The sequence below is a fragment of the Corythoichthys intestinalis genome, chromosome 15 (genome assembly GCF_030265065.1).
Source record: "Corythoichthys intestinalis isolate RoL2023-P3 chromosome 15, ASM3026506v1, whole genome shotgun sequence".
NCBI classification, from domain to species: domain Eukaryota; kingdom Metazoa; phylum Chordata; class Actinopteri; order Syngnathiformes; family Syngnathidae; genus Corythoichthys; species Corythoichthys intestinalis.
Window position 1 is genome coordinate 34,834,278 of NC_080409.1, and position 21,949 is coordinate 34,856,226.

Genomic DNA, 21,949 nt, shown 5'->3' on the forward strand with positions numbered 1-21,949 from the left:
TAGCTGAGATCTGTAATGACTAAGGGTGTAACGGTACATGTAATAGTATTGAACCATTTCGGTACGTGGTGCTCGGTTCGGAACGGACACGTACCGAACGAGTTTCTGACGTAATATAACCCTTACTTTTCGAGGCTGTGAGTCGATCGGGTTACAGTTTCTTTATGTAGATTATATTTACTCCGTCTTCTCGACTATAACGAGGACCAACACGGTAGGACAGTATAACCCAGAAACGTCAACTGCGCAACAACGTGGCCGCCGTGAGAACGCAGTGAAACACGGGCGTTAGAGTCAATCAGCCAATGCACAACAGTCGCAGTGCGGACGCGTGTTAGATGTGTCCCAGAAGTGGCTCAATGCGATGCATGCAAAAAGAACGGCAGAGTTTATTGTTTGACGCGAGACGCGGCCCTCCTGCGTCAATACTACTACTGGTAGCTAGGATCGGGCTGGAAGTCACTTGTGTACAAATACGGTGGATCTGGTCGATTTTCAAACTAATATGCAATCGTAACCTACTTTTTGAGTCCATCAGATCTCTTGAGTGGTAGATCGGGGCACAGTTGACTTGTCTTTGTTGATTTACTGCTGTCTTCTCTGCTATGATAATAATCAACACGGCCCCGTGTTCAATAAAAAACCCTCCTACCACAACAAAACAAGTAGAAACTAATATTCACATAGGAACTAAAATTATACAACATAAAATATACAATATAAATGAATACTACATCACATTTGTAAAATATAAACACATAATAAAATAAATAATAGACCATTTAAATAAAATAAATTGAAATGAGCTAAAACACCTGTAATTAAATAATAAGAATAATACACACATCCTGCTTACACAATTAAATGTATTAATTTCTGTGTGGTGCTTAAACTTCAAAAACTTCAAAATCCACCAATAAAGCTTTTGAAAACCGTCCATAAGAAAAAAAAAATGTTTCATTGAGGCATTTCATTTGTAAAATACATGTTAAAATCTTTGTCATTGGGATTGCTTTTCTCTTTAGCACAGGACTTCTTTTTTCTTTCTTTCAGAAAGAAAGCTGACCAATATGCGGGGTCTGAAAGGCAAATTCTTGTTGGATTATCTTTAAATACCTGCTACTTTTTGAGCAGAATTCTATTTTTGTATAGGCTAATGTTCCTATTGTTGAAAGCACAAAAGTGTGTAATAAACAACTAGCACATTTATATTTTGCATTTTGTTTTCTTACTATACCGAAAATGAACCGAACCGTGACCTCAAAACCGAGGTACGTACCGAACCAAGATTTTTGTGTACCGTTACACCCCTGGTCTTGACAGAACATCGCTTCAATGATATCTGGCGCCATCTGGCGTCATGAATGGGTATAATGTCTAGACCGCGAATATAAGACGACCCCCTCTTTTTCAGTCTTATTTCAATGCAAAAAACACAGTCATATATTCGGGCCAATACGGTAATCAAGTAAAATTTTGAAATTCATTTGTTACATCTCTTATTGGCTGCCACTGACAGCGCAAGACGTTCAATCCATTTTGACTAAGACAGGCTTGCAGCGAGTGATTGCTTTTTAGTTTTTACCCCAAGATTAGCATTTGTTGTAAAGCATTGTCTTTTTTTCATGACAAAATATGACTTAAAACAAATACTGTTTCAATTCTTTTAGTGGTTGCCCTGGCTCAAAAAGATACAGAAAGCCCAGTTTAGCCTACAAAATTAGCTTTTGTTATTTTAACTGAGCTAAATTTTTCTCTTTCTCTGTACTAGGAAGGAGCCTGTTTTCTGACATCAGCACGGTACAAATTTTCATTCTTGCTGCATCATGGAGAATGCACAATTGCGATATACTCTGTCATTTACATGATTTTAATAGCTTGCAATAGTGTACGGCAAGCCATCATTCTGTTTCAGACATATAGCTGGAATTTTAGTGTCACACATCACAGATGTACTGTCTACAACAGGGGTCCCCAAACTACGGCCCGCGGGCCGGATACGGCCTGCCTCTGCATTTGGTCCGGCCACCTGTACAATTTTTTTTTTTTTTTTTTACTTGTGTTATTTATTTCCTGGCTTTTTCTGTGAAGAACCCAGAGAGGGTTATTTGGTTATAATCTATTAAATAAATAGTGTTATGTTATATTATATTATATTATATTATATTATATTATATTATATTATATTATATTATATTATATTATATTCAGGGGTGCACATAAATGATCCGCATACGTACTGGATGTAGACAAACGCGCTGGTCCTCAACAGCTTCCATACGCTTTTGCGTACCGATGGCTGACCACTGTATTTGCGGCGGACACGAGAAAATCACTTCTCAAAATGTCAAAGAGGCAGCCCCACTGAGTAATTATTTCCATGTTCCCCCACCCCGTCAAAAGACAGACAGACGACAGAGACGTCACCGGAGCTACCAAAAAAAAGACTTTTGCTGAAAAGCGGCTGCAGGAGGTACCATGGCTAGAAGCAAATGATGCTCGCACAGAAATGTGGTAGAAAATTTGCCGTGAGAATCCCAATGTCGCTGATAAGAGCAGCGCATTTTATGTAGGGTCAAAGAATTTCAGCCATTCAAACTTTGAAAAGCACGAAAAAGACAGGGAGCATGTGGCAATTAAGCAAACTATCGATGTCAGACAGGACCCCACTCGCCCTATGGACAAGTGGCGGAATAAAGTTAATGAAGAACAGCGCCATGCACTGACAAACGTGTTTTTGCTCGCATTTCACAAAGCTAAACATGCACGTTCAATGACCTCTTATGAGGAGGACATCCCACTTTTACAAAGGCTTGGAGTTAATGTGGGAGCCGCATAATGCCTTTTATTTTGAATTAGTGCTTTTATGTTTATCTCTTTACATTTCACTTCAAAGTAATGGCAATTTTGTTGTGCCAGTTGTTAATCAAGCATTAATTGTTAATATAATTAATTAAAGTAAAGCTCTAAGTAAAGCTTGTCATAATTTTATCGCATCAGGCGGGTCTGCTCTCAAGCTCAATGAGGACCAAGTCACATCTCCAGGTCCTCCTCTGAGAACCTGGGCAAAAAAAATATGTGCACCCATGTCCATGTCATGTCATGTCATGTCTCTTTTTTTTTTTAATTTAATTTACTTTCTTTCCGTGAAGAATCCAGAAAGGGTTATTTGATTGTGGCTTTCTGAAAAACAATAAATTTTTATATTTAGGCACTCCTGCAATTTTCACACTTTTTCTGTTACAAACTGACCCCGGCCCCTCATCAGAGAAGGGAAAAGTTATTTCACAGGAAAATGTTTGGGGACCCCTGGTCTACAATCACAATAGTTGTCATGATACATTGTGTTGGATTTCACCAAATATGTACTGTAAAGCTGGAATGTTAGGGTGTCACACATTACAGATGTACTACAATCACAATAGTTGTCATGATACATTGTGTTGGATCTCACCATATATGTACAGTATGTGGTGGGTTATAAGAGCATAAAATTCAAACAAGTTGGAGCTTTACAATCAATACAACTCATTCTCTATGGAAGTAATTATTTCCTTATAATCTCAGATAAAATCCAACGCTTCCCTTCCTCCTCTATTGGGCGGCTTCAGTCCAGTCGGGCTGCATCGACAGGGGATGTCGTCTCACAAGCATCAGACGGTGAGGAGCCCATCTTAAATTAGAAGTATTTACAATTGCGGCCAATAAAATAAATGTGTTTATATGTGTGTGTGTATATGATTTCATTTTTGTTTATATATATGATTTCATTTCAAAATTGAAAGCGGACACTGCCTCGTGTGTATGTCACCCTGTTGAAAGATATAATTAGTAGCATCCTATTAGCCGGTTTTATTGCAATTTTGACAGTTGAGTTTTAGCAATTAGTCAAATTTACCTAATATACCCATTATATAAACTGCTGACAGTCTTACACGACATCTATGGCATCTAAATGTAATATTTGTCATTCACAGCCTCTTCCTAGCTACGACTCTACTCAACCTGTGGTAAGCTTGCACAGAAGCTACTGCTTGTAATATCGGTGTCTTACTCTATAAAATGGTCACCTGCTGTGGGTCTCTTTCCCAGGTGGTATCACTGCACGACTACAAAGCCAACCGCTCGGACGAGCTGACGCTGCGGCGTGGCGACATCATCCGTGTGCTGTACAAGGACAATGATAAATGGTGGTATGGGAGCTTGCCGGATGGACAGCAGGGCTATTTTCTCGTTGCCTACGTAGAAGTTAAGGGTACGTAGAGTACAGTGTTCTCTAGTTGTAGTGAACCGCTCAGCTGAGCTGTTATGTGCTCATAGGAGACGCGGTCGAGGAGGTTGCAGTGGCAGATGCAGCTGTGGAGAGGGCAACGCCGACCATGGTGAGCTGATGTTACAACATCATTGATACAAACTCTGTGGGCTTTGTGTTGTCCAAAAATTACAGGAATTAAAAAGTACTATACTAAATGAGAGTAATAATAATTTAAAATACATTATTAATATACGTAATTATTAAAATATTTTTAATATACCTAATAATTAACTCATTGACTGCCATTGACAGCATATCCATTTGGACTGGACTGAAGTAATTCACAGCAGAATTGGACGTCTACCGTCAATGGCACTGAAAGAGTTAATGATGACATCTCCTGATCCAACCCCATGTATTCATTTCATGTCACCTTTATTTGAAGATTTTATTTCATTTGAGAAGGTCATAGAACTGAAAGGCCGTTTTCCCCAGACCAGTCCTCATACTTAAATCACTTAAAACCAATGCCGATGTGAGCAAGTATGCAAGTCAATGAAATTCCTTTTTAAAATCTGAGGAAAAAAATCAGGAATAAAAACCCTTTCCAGGTTGTATGTGTCTGGTGTGTGTGTGTCCTCGTTGTGACATGCTGACGCAACCAAACACATTTTTAGTTGGGGCGAGTGGTTTCAGAAACCTTGCATAGACAAAAGGTGGTCGAATGCTCACTGAGTGTGGCTTACGCCCGAACTCATCTATCCGTCAAAATGTACCCTTTTGCTAAGCTAACGAGAAGAACATGTTAACCCATCCGTCCATTCAGTTTGAATGTATTGGATGTCTATCAACGTCAATTCCACAGAAAAAACATTGGTCGTTAAAATGAGAGAAAATAATTCAATGTTTTCCTGTGCACTTCCAAGATTTCCACTGCAATTACTCCTTCTGGGGAACTCCGGTTTCTCTCCGAGCCCGCTCTAACTGACACAGAGCCAGAATTGATGGAGGCCAAGTAAGTATCGTCTCAATTATTACAAGCACCTCCCGAAAATGATGCAAAACAGATACAACACCAATGTAACACTTTACAGAGCAAATGACTATTTTTGGTAAATTAAAGAGAAAAAAATTTTAACCCCATAATGACCCGGGGTCCACATATGTGAAGTCTGTATATGTAGATGCCTGGTCTCAATTATATATGTATTTTAATCATTTAGATTTTTTTATGATTACATTGTCAATCAAAGAAATGAATAAAATTAACATGAATAAAATCAGAACACCCCAAAGTTTTTTTCATAGTATTTAACTCATTGCCTGCCATTCACAATGATAAACGTCTTTTAAATTCATTTAAACTGGGAGGACCGATTGAACATTCTCAGCTTTCAGTGCCCTTAATGGTCCATTTTGGCTGGTTAGGCTGACAGCAATCATTCACCGCTAATTGCTGCACTGAGTTAAATGAGGGCTCTATAAAGGATCAACAAAAGTTTAAATGAATACAGTGATGTATTAGAAATTCATTGTGTACATTTCCTTTTTTGGCACAGACCCAAAAAGAAAAAGAAAGTGAAAAAGAATGTGGGAAAACCACCACCATCGCCACAGCTAACATCACCTCAGGCCACAGTTTCCGACACAGATGTCGGAAGCGAGTCGGCCGACAATAGAGTCCGACCCAATCGCCGCCCCCTCCCGAAGAGACCGACTAGGAGGCCCAGTGATGCTGTGCAACTCGACCAATGATGGTAAACTTTTTGTCATGATTTTATTCAAAAGACAATCCCTTTTTAGAATGATTTTTATATTTTTTTTAAAGTACAAAAAAAAAAAAAAAAGTTATTTATTATTGGGACTGAATGTCTCTACATATAGTGTAACTTCCAAAGTGGAAGTTCTAATTTCAAAAGAGTATGTACAAGTAAAATAAATGTTAACTCATCTGCACAGGTAATTGAAACAGTAATTTTATGTACCACTTTGGAGGTTGCACTAAAAATATTAAACATTTTGAGGCCAAAAAATGTGACAAAACTTTTTATTTCACATTTTTCAGACAGTCACATTAATACTGTATATAACACACAAGTTGCAACAGAATAGGAGTCGCATTTTTGAGGGACATTATTTTTCAAACACTTGACTAATACATTTCACAATGTAAAATCATTTTATAATAATGACTGAGTGAGTGTAGAGCATGTTAACGCAATGTAACACACCACTACACTTTTCTGTATGTAATATAGTTTCTACCTGGTCATGTTGGTCTGTGTGACTTATCGTCTGAAAAATATGGTAGATTTCTGATTTTATATGCAGTATTAAACTTTTTACCTTCATGTGCGTATCGTTTGTCATCTTTTACACCGCACCCAGGCAGTATTCCGTGTTTTACGTTTTTCAAAACCCATTTTCATATGCACTCTTACATGAAAGTATAATGAATCAGGCTTACCGTTTAGCATTTAAATATGTACAAGTTTTATTTAAAAAAAAAAAAAAAAAAAAAAAGATTTATCAGAACATCAAGTGTGCGATTTGACTTTCATGTAGTGATGATATAAAATATTGTCACTAAAGTTTCAACAAGGATTTTATTCATCCAGGAGTGGAAGAGTTTCGTCATTTTGTTGCCTCTTATCTGGAAGCCTGGAAAAAAAAAATCAAAAAGGGAATGATTCACAAATGATAAAACTTTGATTCACTCGCAGTTTTTCCTCAGCTTAGACAATGTTTTAAACCTAAAGGCTACAAGCTGTAATGCGTTACATTTATGTGCTTCTATGTTATTTCGTAGCATTAAGATAAGCACTTAAAATCGATGTTTTGCTCATCAGCTGCAACGAGACATCTAATCCATTTGAATGTGACGAAAGGCAGCAACCATATGCAGAAATGAGTGAAAAATGAATCTGCTGTAAATTTAAATATGTCCAATCCATTTGAACTGGGAAGCTTTGCACTAAATAAACTTACAGTATATCAGTAATGTCAAGTAAGATAATTTACCTTTGCGGTGTTGCCTGATGCGCGACATAATACAGCGCCAGGAGGAAAGCCTAAGGACATGTCACAACACCATCAACCACAGGTGAGTTTTACATCACCACCCTAAATGCTAAATGTATTGTATTAAAGGCCTGCAAATCCATCTGGAATTCCTCAGGTGAGGTGACAGAAATCACTTCTTTTGACTCATGAACTGCAATGTAACCTAAATGATTGGAGAGGCTGTTGGCAAAATTAAATGTCAAACTTACACCGATGAAAGCCAGGCCTCCTTGGATGGCAGCTGCCCACTCGAAGCTTAAACGCTGCGTGATGAAGCCACCCATGGTGGGCCCGTAAAACATCCTAGAAATGGGAAGCAAGCACTCATGTTTACACCAGATCTTTTTTTTTTTTTTTTTTTTTTTTTAAACCTCTCCTATTCAGCTGCTTAGACATGGAGAATAGGAATCTGACTGTCCATATGGTCTTAATAGTTTTAATGTATCAAATAGGTGTTTAATCTATAACCTGTAGCAAAAAGTATGGAATCACCACTCCCCGAGGAGCGAGCACTCAGACATTTTATTGTGTAGAAAAAACTCAAGATAAAAAGCTTGAAAAAATAATGAATTAGTTCAAAAGTGCAACTCCTTGGCATTCAGAAACACTAAAAGAAATGAATAAAAAACATTGTGGTGGTCAGTAAATGTTACTTCTAAAGAGCAATTGCAGGGAAATAAATATGGAATCATGAGAAACAAAGAAATAACAATCAAAACACATCTCTAATATTTAGTTGCACCACCTCTGGCTTTTATGACAGCTTGCAATCTCTGAGGCATGGACTTGATGAGTGACAAACAGTATTCTTCATCAATTTGGTGCCAACTCTCTTTGATTGCAGTTCAGATCATCCTTGCAGGTCGGAGCCTTGCTGTGGACCATTTTTTTCAATTTCCCCCACAGGTTTTCTATAGGGTTGAGATCTGGGCTGACATTGACTGGGTGAGTATTTCTCCAAGGAATGCTTCAACAGTTTTAGCTTTGTGGCATGATGCATTGTCATCTTGGAAAATGGAAAATTAATTATTTTTTCAAGCTTTTTATCCGAGTTTGTTCTACATAATAAAATGTCTGAGTTCAGTGCTCGTCCGAGACTGGTGATTCCATACTTTTTGCTAGGGGTTGTACTCCCATTGTGGTTTGTTCAAGTTTTATTTATTAGCAGAAAGCAGCCACTACGAAGGGATTATGTGGGACAGGAAGGAAGGAAGCAGAAAGAAGAGGAGAAAAACAAAAAAATACATTTTTACATCCGTACGCTACTTCTAAACATCATAGTGCTATCGTTAGCTAATTACATCTACCGGTGGACACCGTGGAAGGCCTGATAACTGAGGAGAAAGACGACGGGAGGTGAATCAAAAGGAAACATGATTAGGTGGGGTGGAGCGTACACAATTTAGCAATGTGAGGTGGGGAATCCAGTATTATGTATTGACATCCTATTCTATGGTACCTGATCGCTAATCCTGGCATCGACAATCTTTTTAGCTGTGTGTATCTAATTGCACCCAGATCATCTTTATCTGTATTTTTTTATATACTCTTGTACCACAAACTTATTTGCATAGTCACCATGCCTAGCACCATTCATTTCCATATCAATCAGACCTGAATAGTTTGACAGACTCACCCTGTGGACCACACTGCTCCAAACAACCCTGACACCATTCCCAGAGTGCTCAGTCCCTCCTCGTAGCCATTGTCGCTACACAAAACAGGGAACAAGGTGACCAAACAATTATCCTGCGACTTTTGCACCACAAAATTCACTCACTAGGCACATTTGATGACCTCAGGGAAAATGGGGATGGCAGTCATGGCCAGGGAAAAGCCAATTACTCCCAGCATGAAGACCAGCAGCCAGAGTTGTCTGGGAATGTAAATAGATGGTTATAGTAAAAAAAATCTAAACTCACTTTATAATAACAATAAAAGAACTTGTGGTTGCATTTACAGTACAATTTGTCCAAAAAGTTAAAACATTTAATGAGGGTGCAAAGGTTAAGAAGTAAGGTGTTGGTATGATATTATGACATTGCCTTAACAGTTACTTGTTTTCATAATTTAAGAACTAAATGACGCCACGTGGATTTGCATAATCCGATTTACCAGCAGATTTAACCTTTATTAAAAGCTTAAGGCCTACTAGGCTAACAAGCTATGCTAATCAGTTGCCCTTTTTTTTTTTTTTTTTTTTTTTTTAAGAGGTCAAAGCAAAGTAGAATATTTTATTCCAACATTAGTCACAAAGTTAACATTTGGGTACCATTCAGAAATGCTACTGCCTCACCTCTTAACTGAAAGTAGCCTGTGTAAGAGGGAGCACATAACTGATTCTGGGCTTCCAAAATTTTGGAATTTACTTTCCATGTAGTTGTAAAGTACCTTGGTAAGTTAAGGAAAGGGACAGGTCCCAGGAACATGAAGCCAAAAGCTGTGGCAGTGCCCCCGATCACCATGAACCAGCTCCTGGACGCCTGAAATGGAAAGATGAATGCTTTAAAAAAAATAATAATAATAACTCATGGGAAAATCTGATTTTTTTTAATACTCACAGGGTATTTATCAGTGAAAAAGCCCATTAATGGAGACCCCAGGGAGTATGGGAAGGACAAACCCAGCATGATCAGACCCACGTAGCCGGTGGACAGTTTGAACTGTTCCACGGCGTACAGGGACAACGTTGCATCCAGGAAACCCAGACCTGAACTTAGGGTGAAGATGACGTAGCAGAGCAGGATGATTTGAATATTTTTGAGAAGACTGAAGAAGGAACTCTTTGAGGCTGCGGCATCTGAGAAAGGATTGGGGGTTAACATTCCATACTGATCAGACCCAACCTGTGTGTGATGTCAATCAAAGGTAATTGGCTCAGTACCAATGGAGGGAAGGATGTAGATGTTGAGTGGTACCATAATCAAAAGGAAACAGCCGAGCACCATGAAGGGAACCTCGTATCCAAAGGACTGGTAGAACCAACCTCCTACGGGTGGTCCCAGGATGAGGCCCAGGCCTGTAAACACTTCCAAACTTCCCTGGAAGGAACAAGAAAATCATTTACAGGGTAACAACAACATGACCACAGCTTGGAGTTTCAAACTTTATTTGTCTCTGCTGTAAAGTTGGTGTTAACTGACTGAACATCTCTTTCTTTGGAAGAGTAAGGTTACATCACCAGCTACTACCGTAAAATATACAATGGATGAGGCGCTTAAAATAAAGGCGCTGAGTTTTTTTTGAACAGGTCTGTATGGGAAGGCTTCTAGGTAGACCTCGGTCCGCAACTTAGTAACCGCTGCCATACAGTATTCACATGCTTCTCATAACATTCTTTCCACATGACGCCTCTGACAACATACAATGGACAATAAGTAATAGAAAAGCGATCGGCTTCAGCTTGATGATCAATGCATGTTATCGCCGTCGAGGTGCTCCATAACACACAGTGACCAACCAGTTTAACCAAATCACGTTTCTAAAAAGCCGCCAAACACTGCTTTCCTAGTTGGGCCGATTTGCGAACTGAGTGCCTCAAGCAGTTATGCTTCCACAAAATTACCGTTACCCAAAGTCGCCCACAGGGAATGCGACGGTAGTTCTAGTGTGAAACAGGAGCGCTCATGATCCTGCCGTAAAAACATGCTAGACGCAGACAATTGGCTGTTCATACTCACCAAGACAGTGGCCACATTGTTTGGGAATACTTTTGCTGAGAGGGCAAAAGAAGAAGTCATGGCGGCAGCAAAGCCGACGGCATCCACAGACCTCACGATGATACACAAGGCAATGAAAACAGGACCGGCAGGAACTCTGTCCAGCAGCCTGTCAGATGAAATCAATGGCAGTTCTTCAAATAGGTGCTTAATAAAACAGCTTAATAAAATAAAATAGGCCAATCTTTTTTATGTTGAAAAGATGCATTCATGAGAAACAAACAATTTTTTTTAGTTTGACACCTCTAAATAGCTTATTGAAATCAATTTGTAGATTTTCTTCTTCATTCTAACAAATCCAGAGATGTAAAATGTCACATTTGTTGCAGTGCTACTACCCACATAAATGTGAAATGTATTCATACAATATGGTGTAATTTCATATCACCTTTAAAAATATATCGGTGTCATTTTCATATCGATGTACTGCCCGGCCCCAAAGTCTACATTATATTAACCTATAGAACAGTTGCCTTGGTCATGTTTTTTGACACAAAAAAAATTACAGTAATTTTGATATGTTTATTAATTTGATGCCAGTAAATTAACTCATCGGCTGTGACAGACGTTTAATCCCTGCCTGATTTTTTTGGTGAAGTAATATGACAAATCTCGTTAAGTTTTTATCGTGACAAAAATGAATATGACTTTTTTCCTTAAGTAACAATGCTAGACTTTTACCCGGTAACATTGAGGCTTTTTATCTAAAACCTTGTTTCTATTCTATTGTCTATAAGATTTTTGTAAAGGTGGCAGCTTTTTTTTCACGCAAAAAGAGGACTTTTTTCTCGTAAATTACGTAATGTGATTTTTTGCAATTATTCTCATTCTTATCAATTTTTATCCTGAACAAATACATAATTTCTTTGGTAAGGATTCCAACTTTATTTTGTATTGTTTATTTAAGCAACTTTATTCCTGCAAGATGACAACCATCCTGAAAAAAAGCTTTTTTTCTTGCATCTTTCTCTCATAAAAAAACTTTTTAATGTGAAAAATTTTCACAACAAAACAAATGCATTTTTTTAATGGGAAAAACTGCCCATCAAGAGGATAAGCAATTCGGAAAATTACTCATTTCATAAGAAAACGTTTTATGCCCATAAATGTGCATTTATTCTTCTAGAGCTGAGTTTTTTGTTGTTTGTTTGTTTTTAGACCTTTTTTAAATACAAATTTGCTCCCACAACATTATCTAAATATGTATACAATTTTTTAAGAACGCCTGGTTTTTGAGCCGATGTTAATTCAGAGAGAAAACGATCATCACCCAAAGAGAATGGTGCAGCCAGATGACACAAAAAGTCCTGTGATGAGCATCAACTTTGCGCCGATTTGCACGATCTGAAAAGAACATGAAGAAGCATTGGGGGGGTTATATGTTCTTTCCATTACGTGCATCTTGTGACGGGTGAAAAAAATTGCAAGATATCCTCTACTTACATATCGGCCCAGGATCAACGAGCCAATCAAATTGCTTACAGCGTAGCAGCCGAATATGACGCCCACCACTGTCTGGGTTGCGCCTTTCTTTTCTGCCTGGGACACAATCAATTGCAAAAATAATTGAACCGTGTGAGACAACGGTACAGCTCTTTTCAATCATGGTTTTATCAATTTGACCAAAGGGGATAACTTTTTGACTTATGCAGGGGTAGACAATAAGGGAAATTAGCCACGAAGTTCACTGGCCCAACTATCAAAACCACTGGACCTGGTCAACGCGTCAGTCATTGATCTCAATAATCAAGAAAAAGAACAATTTGCTGGAATAACATGCATAACATTTTCGGGGGGGGGGGGGGGGGGGATGTAGATTTTATAAAAAATGCAGCAAAACGGTGCAAAAACATGAATCTAGTGCAAATAATCCTATTCCAATTCCATATTCACTCCAGCATACATGAATGAACCCAAATCAACTCCACTGACGACTTACACATATTTTAATGTTTTCGGGAAACAAACAACACACAAACATTTTTTCTTGGGAGCACTAGTAGGAGGCGGGCCCACGGGAGTGCCCCATGCCTGGGCGAAGCTTGCCTATCTTCCCCTTACACCTTCTGGAAGGGCTCGGTTGTCGTGGCAACAATTTAGAAGTCAAAGAGATGACTAAGGCAATTATGGCGAACGATTTTCAAGCTAGAACGTCGTTATGACGATAGTTTTTTCCGTAGTCATGCGGATTAATTATCAAATGTTATGTTTATGCCATAGGTTTCATACTCGTTCGGTTTTCTCTAACGTACTTGTCTGCCTATGTGGGCACTGATCTGCACACCTCACTTTTTTTTTAGGGCTGCAGCTATCGAATATTTTAGTAATCGAGTCATCGACTGAAAATTCAAACGATTAATTGAGTAATCGGATAAAACATTATTTTTTAAGGTAAAGAGCAATTATAAATATACATGAGAAAAAAAACCAATCCAATATTGAACCATTTTCAGTCAATCAATGTCTTTGTTTTCTATGTACATTGCTGAAAACAGCCAACAATTGCATCTCAGATGTGACTAGAAAAAAAAATCACTGCTTTCACTCAAAAAACTTCTAGATCTAAAAAAACATTTCTTACCTAAAAATGTAATTACGCTTGATAACAACATCACTTGAAAGCTACGTGTTTTTCCCACGTGTTTCAATTGAATTTCCATTTGTGTCAAGCTATTTTTATGTTCTAGTTAAGTTTTAAGTTAGTCTAAACTGTAAGTACTGATAGGATTGAGTTTTTGCAGTGTTCAAAATAAATGGATGATACCTGCTGTATTGGAGCACATTAGGGACCAGTGCTACTTGGTGTTTTATTCAGCAATGACTACGGAGCTAAAACTAACAGTTAGCTTTATTACGTTTTAATGTTACACCCTCATCACTCTACAGCGCTGTGTTTTTACAGATTAAATAAAGCCTGTATGTAAGACACTTTAGCCACGCATCGACAGTGGTCATAATCAATAGAAACCTAGCCCTCCGAAGGGCTAACGTTATGTGAGCGAGTGACAGTAACATTATATTTATTAGCGCTGAGAAGTCTACTGCTTAAAGATGGCAGCTGTTTACTAACGCTGCCCAGACGCGGCCGAGTGTCATTTCGCATCTAGTCCTAAATGCATGCGATATCCATGAGACGCATCGGACACTACCTGCTACCACACTAGCATCATGCGGGCTAGTTTTTAGCAACGTCAGCGTAGTTTGTAGCGGCTGTCGGCTGCAGTAGATTTTTTTTTTTTTTAATTGCTTCTTCCTCTACGCACGTGACGTCAGCACGTTGTCCCAAATTAAAAGTAGTCCGGGCAAAACGTGATGCTTAGAGCTGGCAAAATTAAACGATTCCTCGAGGTGAATAAAATTACTCGGATCAGTTTTTAAACTCGAGTTGCTCGAGTATTCGTTTCAGCTCTACTTTTTTTTGTCTCATCGTAGCCGAGCCGATTCAAGCAGTCTCGCCACTGGGGCTGAAACTTTCTCTCCCTTAACCTGCTGGATTTAGCTTTCCCTAAACTCCTCTGGTGACTTTCTCTTACTTGAGTGGTCCTTTTTCCCCTTTGCTTGGCCGGTGCTGGGGGTTTCAGAAACATTTTGTCTTGTAGTATAACATTAGGTAGGTACTAGGATACTGACAATCGAGCGAGCGAAGTGTGTTTACACCCCACGGAGAGCAACGGCTGGCTGCATAGATTGTAAGGTTGTCTTTGATCAGGATAGCGTAACGTCATCAAAATACGAAACCACTGGGAATTAATGTGAAATAAGATTTTTTTTAATTTTTATTATTATTATTATTATCAACGCATTATTTTTACTGGCCACACCGAGCCAGTAGTTGGAGCATTCTGGTGGCTCAGGTGGTTTTAAAAGTACGTCCGGGCCACCATGCCATTCATATTGTCGACCCCTGTTATGTCCCTGTTTAAAATACGTTCCACATGTCATTTTGAGTCAAATTTAGAATAAGTTTAAAATCAGAAATTGGTTGACAAATTCTTGCTTTACTGAATTTCAGCCCAGTAATTAACAACATTATTTGTGCATTACATTTAAAATAATCTACATTTGATTTTTTAAAATGTTTTTGAAGAAGCTGCCATACAATTTTGGTTAAAAAACGGTAAATGTAGATGAAAATCACATGATCTTTGTTTATCAAATCATTATTTAAAGGTTAATCTGTTCTTCCATGGGTTGTGGGGGATGAACACAAAATTAAATTTTAAGAAAAAAGAAAAACTTAGTAATATTCACATTCCAAGAATAATGCAGATTTCAAACAATGTGTGTCTTCACCAATTTTTCAACTCAGACGGACTCTTATTTCAGGTCTACGACGGACATGCATATCCAAGGTAGCCCCAATTGATCAGAGATGACAACAAAGATTGATTTAATGGAAGGCTGACAGGAACATATTATTAATCATCTCACATGTCTATCAACTGCTGGGCAAGCACGAGGGCAAATTTCCCATTTGAACAACCATCTAGGAATCTACATTTACAATACGTGACACACGTCCTGAGTGGGGTCACATGGTGGCCACGGTGACCAATCGCAGCTCTCAGGCTTAATTTGGTGGAATTTTCTCCAGTTGATTAGCTTAGCCCACGTTTGTTTTGTTCCACTGAGCTCAGAAAGAAGTGGATGCTTAATGGGTTACACTCACAGATGCAAATAGAAAAGATAAATGTATATGTGACCTGCTTCATTTTTTCAATCCCGCTCACCCACCACATTACATCTTGTAGTATAGTTGCCTTCATTTAGCCATTCTTAAAATACATCCTATATGTATTACATTGCTGGCCAAAAGTGTTGGCACCCCTGCAATTCTGTCAGATAATGCTCAATTTCTCCCAGAAAATGATTGCAATTACAAATGCTTTGGCAGTAATATCTTCATTTATTTTGCTTGCAACGAAAAAACACAAAAGAGAATGAAGAAAAAAAAAAAAGAAAAAAAAAACATTAAAATTTTACACAAAACTCCAAAATTGAGCCGGATTGTATTGGCACCCACAGCCTAATATTTGGTAGCACAACCTTTGGACAGAAAAACTGCGAACAACCGCTTCCGCTATCCATCAGTGAGTTTCTTACAATGCTCTGCTGGAATTTTAGACCATTCTTCTTTGGCCAACTGCTCGAGGTCTCTGAGATTTGAAGGTTGCCTGCTCCAAAATGCCAGTTTCAGATCTCTGCAGGGCCGGCCCAGCCTATACGCAGATCATGCAGCTGCTTAGGGCCCCTGACCACTAGGGCGCCCCCAATCTGGCAATTGTTTAATTTATAATTCTATTTTGTTTACTAGTTTGCTTTATTTGACTTTTGTGAGTTTTGATACTTGATTACAAGCTTAAAAAAATAAGTTCTTCCTTTACGTCTTTTTTTCCTCTTTTAGAAAAAGGTTTGGCGCTATCTACTGTAAGTACTGACAATCATTTGGGGTGAGAAGTTTGAAGTATGCAGTGCAACAAAATCTGATTAATATACAAAATATGGACGTATGGGTTGGATTGCATGTATGAGTTTCACAGTACACTGTGACGAAATGCTGGGCCAAAAATATGGGCCCCTTTGCATTATTTTGCTTAGGGCCCCCAAATGGCCTGGCCCGCCCCTGGATCTCTGCACACGTGTTCTATGGGATTCAGGTCTGGACTCATTGCTGGCCACTTTAGAAGTCTCCAGTGCTTTCTCTCAAACCATTTTCTAGTGCTTTTTTAAGTGTGTTTTGGGTCATTGTCCCGCTGGAAGACCCATGCCCTCCGAGGGAGACCCAGCGTTCTCACACTGGCACCTACATTTTGCTGCAAAATGTGTTGGTGGTCTTCAGACTTCATAATGCCATGCACATGGTCAAGCAGTCCAGTGCCAGAGGCAGCAAACCAACCCCAAAACATCAGGGAACCTCCACCATGTTTGACTGTGGGGACAGTGTTCTTTGAAGGCCCTCATTTTTTCCCCCCTGTAAACTCTATGTTGATGCCTTTTCCCCAAAAAGCTCAACTTTTTTCTCATCTGACCAGAGAATACTCTTCCAAAACGTTTTTGGCTTTCTCAGGTACATTTTTGCAAACTTCCAACTGTCTCTGGGTCAGAAGTGGGGTCTTCCTGGGTATCCTACCATAAAGTTCCTTTTCATTCAGACGCCGACGGATAGTATGGGTCGACACTGTTGTACCCTCGGACTGCAGGACAGCTTGAACTTGTTTGGATGTTAGTCGAGGTTCTTTATCCACCATCCCTCCGCACAATCTTTTGTTGAAATCTCTCGTCGGTTTTTATTTTCCTTCCACATCTAGTGAGGTTAGCCACAGTGCCATGGGCTTTACACTTATTGATGACACTGCGCACAGTAGACACAGGAACATTCAGGTCTTTGGAGATAGACTTGTAGCCTTGAGATTGTCCATGCTTCCTCACAAATTTGCTTCTCAAGTCCTCAGGCAATTCTTTGGTCTTCTTTCTTTTCTCCATGCTCAATGTGGTACATACAAGGACAGAGGTTGAGTCAACTGTAATCCATTTTAACTGGCTGCAAGTGTGATTTTGTTATTCCCACCCCGTTATGTGCCACAGGTAAGTAAGAGGTGCAATTTCACAAATTAGAGAAGCATCACGTGATTTTTCAAAGGGTGCCAATACTTTTGTCTGGCCCATTTTTGGGGATTTTTGTGTGAAATGATAATGATTTATATATTTTTTTCCATTCTCTTTTGTGGTTTTTCATTGCAAGCAAAATAATTGAAGATATTACTACCTAGTACCTAAGCATTTGTAATTGCAATCATTTTCTGGGAGAAATTGAACATTATCTGACAGAATTGCAGGGGTGCCAATAGTTTTGGCCAACAGTGTATGTAAAAAACGTCCCTCTCACCCATCGTGGCGTGGTATCTGTGTCATCCCCAGCCTCGGGTTCATTACCAGAGGCCTGGGGGTTTGGGGGTTCTGCACAGTATCTTAGCTTTTCCCAGGACTCCATTCTACTGGACTGTGGCTTCAGATGTTGTTCCTCGGATCTGCTGGAGCCATTCTCCCAGCTTGGGGGTTACTGCCCCGTGTGCTCCCACTACCATGAGAACCACGCTAGACTTCAGCTTCCACATCCCCTCTACCTGCTCTTTCAGCCCTTGATACTTCTCCACGTTGTCGTGTTCCTTTTTACTGGTGTTGGCGTCAGCTGGTATTGCCACATTTATCATGTCAGGCTCTTCTGTTCTTTGTCCACCACCACGATGTCCTAGGAACAGCTAAGATTACTTCGCAGAACCCTCACACTCCCATGCCTCTGGTAAAAGACTCAAGCTTGATGATGATACGTATACCACCCCATGAGGAGTGAGAGGGACGTTTTTATATATAAAATATGATATATCTATTGTATGTAATGTGGTGTATACATCATTTTAAGTTAATAATTGTTTCACTATAATTAATAAAACTTTTTTTTTTTTTTTTTTAATTCAACCTGTAGTTTTTATTAAAGTACATACATACATATTTGTGCTGCAACGATTAATCGATTAACTCGAGTAATTCGATTAGAAAAAAGCTTTGAATCAAATTTTGCTGCTTCGAATATTCGTTTAATTAGAGTGGCTTGTAATGGTTTGTTTTGGAAGTGTTTGCATTCAGTTTTATTGATTTGGGTGGATACACTGTCCTTTAGTGGCAACAGTGAATATGACCTAACTCTTTGAACATGGCTGAATCCAGCTGCTCCCAGTTAAGACCAATATAAGGTAATTTTTGTTTGAGCTAGTATGTTTTTCATGCATTTGTAATTTGGTTTATTGGTATATTTAGCCGTTTTTAGGGGAATATGTGTTTGAACAAATTGTAAAGAGCGTTGTAAAACAAAAAAACGTTCGCATTTTATAGCATTTAAGTTAGCTGACGCTTGCTATGAAAGTTAGCCAATTCTTTTGTTGTACTGAGATCTTTTTTTTTTAATACCGTTTAAGGTTAAACTCAAGTATTTCAATTTATTTTGAAATGAAAGTGCAATTCTGCATAGTTTGAAGAAACTCAGGAATTTTATTTTGTATTTGCATTAAATGCTCTTTTGAAAGTGAAATCTTAGCAAGCCATTGTTTTACAGTACACCTCCTAAAATTGATTCTACAACGCATTAAATGTTCCTAATCCGATTACTCGATTATTCGAACTAACCAGTTGATAGATTAATCGACTACTAAAATAACCGATAGCTGCAGCCCTAATACATATACACAAACACACACACACAAAGTACAGTATGCATATTTTATCAGCATCCGGCAATAATGGAAAGCATAATGGTGACATTTTATGGTTGATATGTGAATAAAACTGTCTCAGCTGTCAGCCATTGCACTGAATTGCATGTTTTATTTCTTAATACACTAATTCAACCTGGTGCCTATTTGTAAAACTTGTTAATAAATGGCTTATAATAAACATAAGTCATAATTTTAAAATTCCTGTCAACCTAACATTTCTATTTTTATTTTTATTTGGAAATAAGAATCCACAAACATGGTAGGCCACCAGTGCACTTCCCTACCACCAGGCTTTGATTTTTTAAATTTTTTTTTGGGGGGGGGGGGCTGTATCTGATCGTGATAACACAGTTGGATGTGCAGGTCATTGGTCATTACCCACACTTTCTGATGCGTAGTAGACTCTAACATGAAAAGTTCGTAGGGTTATAAGAGGTCAGCCGACTTCAGTCCAAAGTGAATTTTTTCCAATTACACTCGTATGTTTCAATTCCATTTACCAAGCACAGTTGAATCTGGTAAATACTGGAATGTCCCTTTTAAAATTGCACTATTCCTCAACACTACCACATAAATGCAGCACCAAATTCAATAAAAGCTTCTCACATGAGCTCTTTGACGTTAGAGTAGTTGCGAGTTAAGTTTCAAAGGAAGCTTTAGGTTTTAAAATAAGAGTTTCTAGTTGGGTTTCCTAGACTGATTTAGGATTTTAACTGCTTGACTGGCATTGAATGATCATTTCCATTTCAAATGGATCAGATAGCTATCGTCATTAATGGCAGAAAGTGCTAGAAATAGGAACATGTAATAGTGTTATTCAAATTTCATTCATTCGTTTAGTCTTTGAGACATCTGAATTTTTACAGAATATGTTTGTTTTTTTTTTCTTCAACCTGTCCTGTTCAACTGCTTAAACACAGAGAATAGGAATCTGAGCGTACTTTTGGTCTGAACAGTTTTAATGTATCACATGGCAGTTTGATATACTCCTTTTGTTAGTTATGTTTTATTTATTAGGAGAAAACAGTGAGCAGGAACAGAATATTTTATATATCTTACAGTATATTTTAAAAATCTGCCATTTTCTGGTTGTAGATACAGTACAGCATTCCAAACACATACAAACTACAGTTTAGTCTTGAAACCTCATCACTTAATTTTTAAAATATCAACTATTCATAATATGACAACTTGAAACTAGTTGTGTATTTAGACAGCATTTGTGTTACTTGTGTTGTAGAAATCTATGGCATGTTTAACAAGTAAAACAGCCTTCCTGATCAGTGTTGTTTACAGAGAGTGTGTGTCCTATTTGTACCTCAACGGGAAAGAAGGGCCCCAGTATAGAGTAGCAGATCATGGAGCTGAAGTTGACGGACGCCATGGATATTAAGGTGAGGGTCTGTTTTTTTGTCATCCTTGTCGGAGGTTCCCTAAACTCCTCTTTTAGGGGAACAAAATTTAAAAGAAAAATACAGCATACATTCAAATATGTAAAATCGACTTAGTACTAGTACTCACTTGCTGTAATGTTAGTCATTTTTGTAGAGCATAAAGGATATACTATGCATGATGCTAGTACTATGTTGTTAAATACTTCAACATGTTTTTCCACTGTAAACTGGCTTGTTAACATGTCAGGATTTTTTTTTTGTTAAATGTTTGCATTAAGCTATTTCGTTGTTAAATACACAAGTATTATTTGACAGTAGATTTAAGCATGAATCATTTTTATGCCTACAATTTATTCTAGTGACCAATAAAAAAAGTTGCAGTATTTTTCCAAAAATATTCAATTATAATTTTTTTTTAAATAATTACAACTTTTAGAATATGACTACTGCTGTAATTCCCACGAATGGAAAATTAGAATTGGATGTTTTGGGACTGAATATCGAGCCCGTACTTAGAACTCTTGAGCCGCAATCAAAATTCAAAATTGTGAGACACTATCACTTTTCCAATATTCTACCCCATATTACAATGACATGTATAAACATAACCAACCTTGTGGCTGAAGATCCGCTTGAGGCTGCATTTTCGTTTCTTAGTTCACGACTTCCAGCTTGTTTGTGTCCATGTGATACGATTTGGAAAAAGACCCAGAGAGAACTTTGACATTAACAAGGAGACACACGCGCACCACGACGTTTGCCTGCGTTTCTCTCGTTTCCTGGTCAAGCTGCAAGAGCCTACTTCCGGTGACGCCTTCATATTAAAAGCGCAGGAGTGATTCAAAGTAAAGCTGTCATTTAAGTGTCGGTTTCAAACCAATATACTTTTTTGCCTAACAGTTGTGATACCTGTTTATCAAACATTCATTATTTTAAAAAAAAAAAAGTAATACAAATATTTAAATGGAAACTTTCAAATAGAAACGAAATACCCTAGTGTAAAAAATTATTATACTAAATGAAATCCTCAGTTTCAAATTAATAAGTGTACAGTGAAAAGTACAGCTCCTCCTCATTTACACCAATGGACATAAAGTTCATTTGCCATTTATAGTTAAAAAAAAAAAAAAAAAAAATTTTAATGGTATGCTGTATTTCTAAAGCAGGGACATATAATCATACAAATAAATACTGTGCATTTATTTTTAAATAATTTTAATTAATAATTTAATGATTGAAATTACTAAA

General features: G+C 38.1%; 2 protein-coding genes across 3 annotated transcripts in view; one reads left to right on the forward strand and one right to left on the reverse strand.

Annotated features, from left to right (window-relative positions):
• Window positions 1–8,379, forward strand: part of ahi1 (Abelson helper integration site 1) — a 22,702-nt gene extending 14,323 nt beyond the window's left edge. Inside the window, exons 18-24 of one of the 2 annotated variants that reach the window (XM_057860234.1) lie at window positions 1,772–1,800; window positions 3,568–3,660; window positions 3,978–4,010; window positions 4,093–4,255; window positions 4,321–4,382; window positions 5,182–5,270; window positions 5,815–8,379. In XM_057860234.1, coding sequence (XP_057716217.1) covers window positions 1,772–1,800; window positions 3,568–3,660; window positions 3,978–4,010; window positions 4,093–4,255; window positions 4,321–4,382; window positions 5,182–5,270; window positions 5,815–6,010 — 665 coding nt within the window. In that variant the 3' untranslated portion in view covers window positions 6,011–8,379. The remainder of the gene's footprint in view (window positions 1–1,771; window positions 1,801–3,567; window positions 3,661–3,977; window positions 4,011–4,092; window positions 4,256–4,320; window positions 4,383–5,181; window positions 5,271–5,814) is intronic. The other variant, XM_057860235.1, reaches the window with a different exon arrangement.
• slc18b1 (solute carrier family 18 member B1) lies at window positions 6,281–21,501 on the reverse strand. Its single transcript, XM_057860236.1, has 13 exons — window positions 21,315–21,501; window positions 20,626–20,750; window positions 12,481–12,576; window positions 12,308–12,381; window positions 10,999–11,146; window positions 10,203–10,359; window positions 9,880–10,118; window positions 9,710–9,801; window positions 9,099–9,194; window positions 8,955–9,029; window positions 7,528–7,621; window positions 7,277–7,326; window positions 6,281–6,916 (listed from the first exon to the last, which is right to left on the reverse strand). Exons 1-13 carry the CDS (start codon window positions 21,343–21,345, stop codon window positions 6,862–6,864), a joined length of 1,332 nt encoding a protein of 443 aa, XP_057716219.1. The 5' UTR covers window positions 21,346–21,501; the 3' UTR covers window positions 6,281–6,861.
• Between the last annotated feature and the right edge of the window lie 448 nt (window positions 21,502–21,949).

Excerpts from the sequence above, each read along its gene's own strand:
- slc18b1 (XM_057860236.1), bottom strand. The coding sequence starts at position 21,345 with ATGCAGCCTCAAGCGGATCTTCAGCCACAAG. Across the intron at positions 12,577-20,625 it reads GGCCCTTCTTTCCCGTTGAG|GCAGAAAAGAAAGGCGCAAC; the intron begins GTACAAATAGGA and ends ATTGTGTCCCAG. Across the intron at positions 6,917-7,276 it reads CATCAGGCAACACCGCAAAG|GCTTCCAGATAAGAGGCAAC; the intron begins GTAAATTATCTT and ends TTTTTTTTCCAG.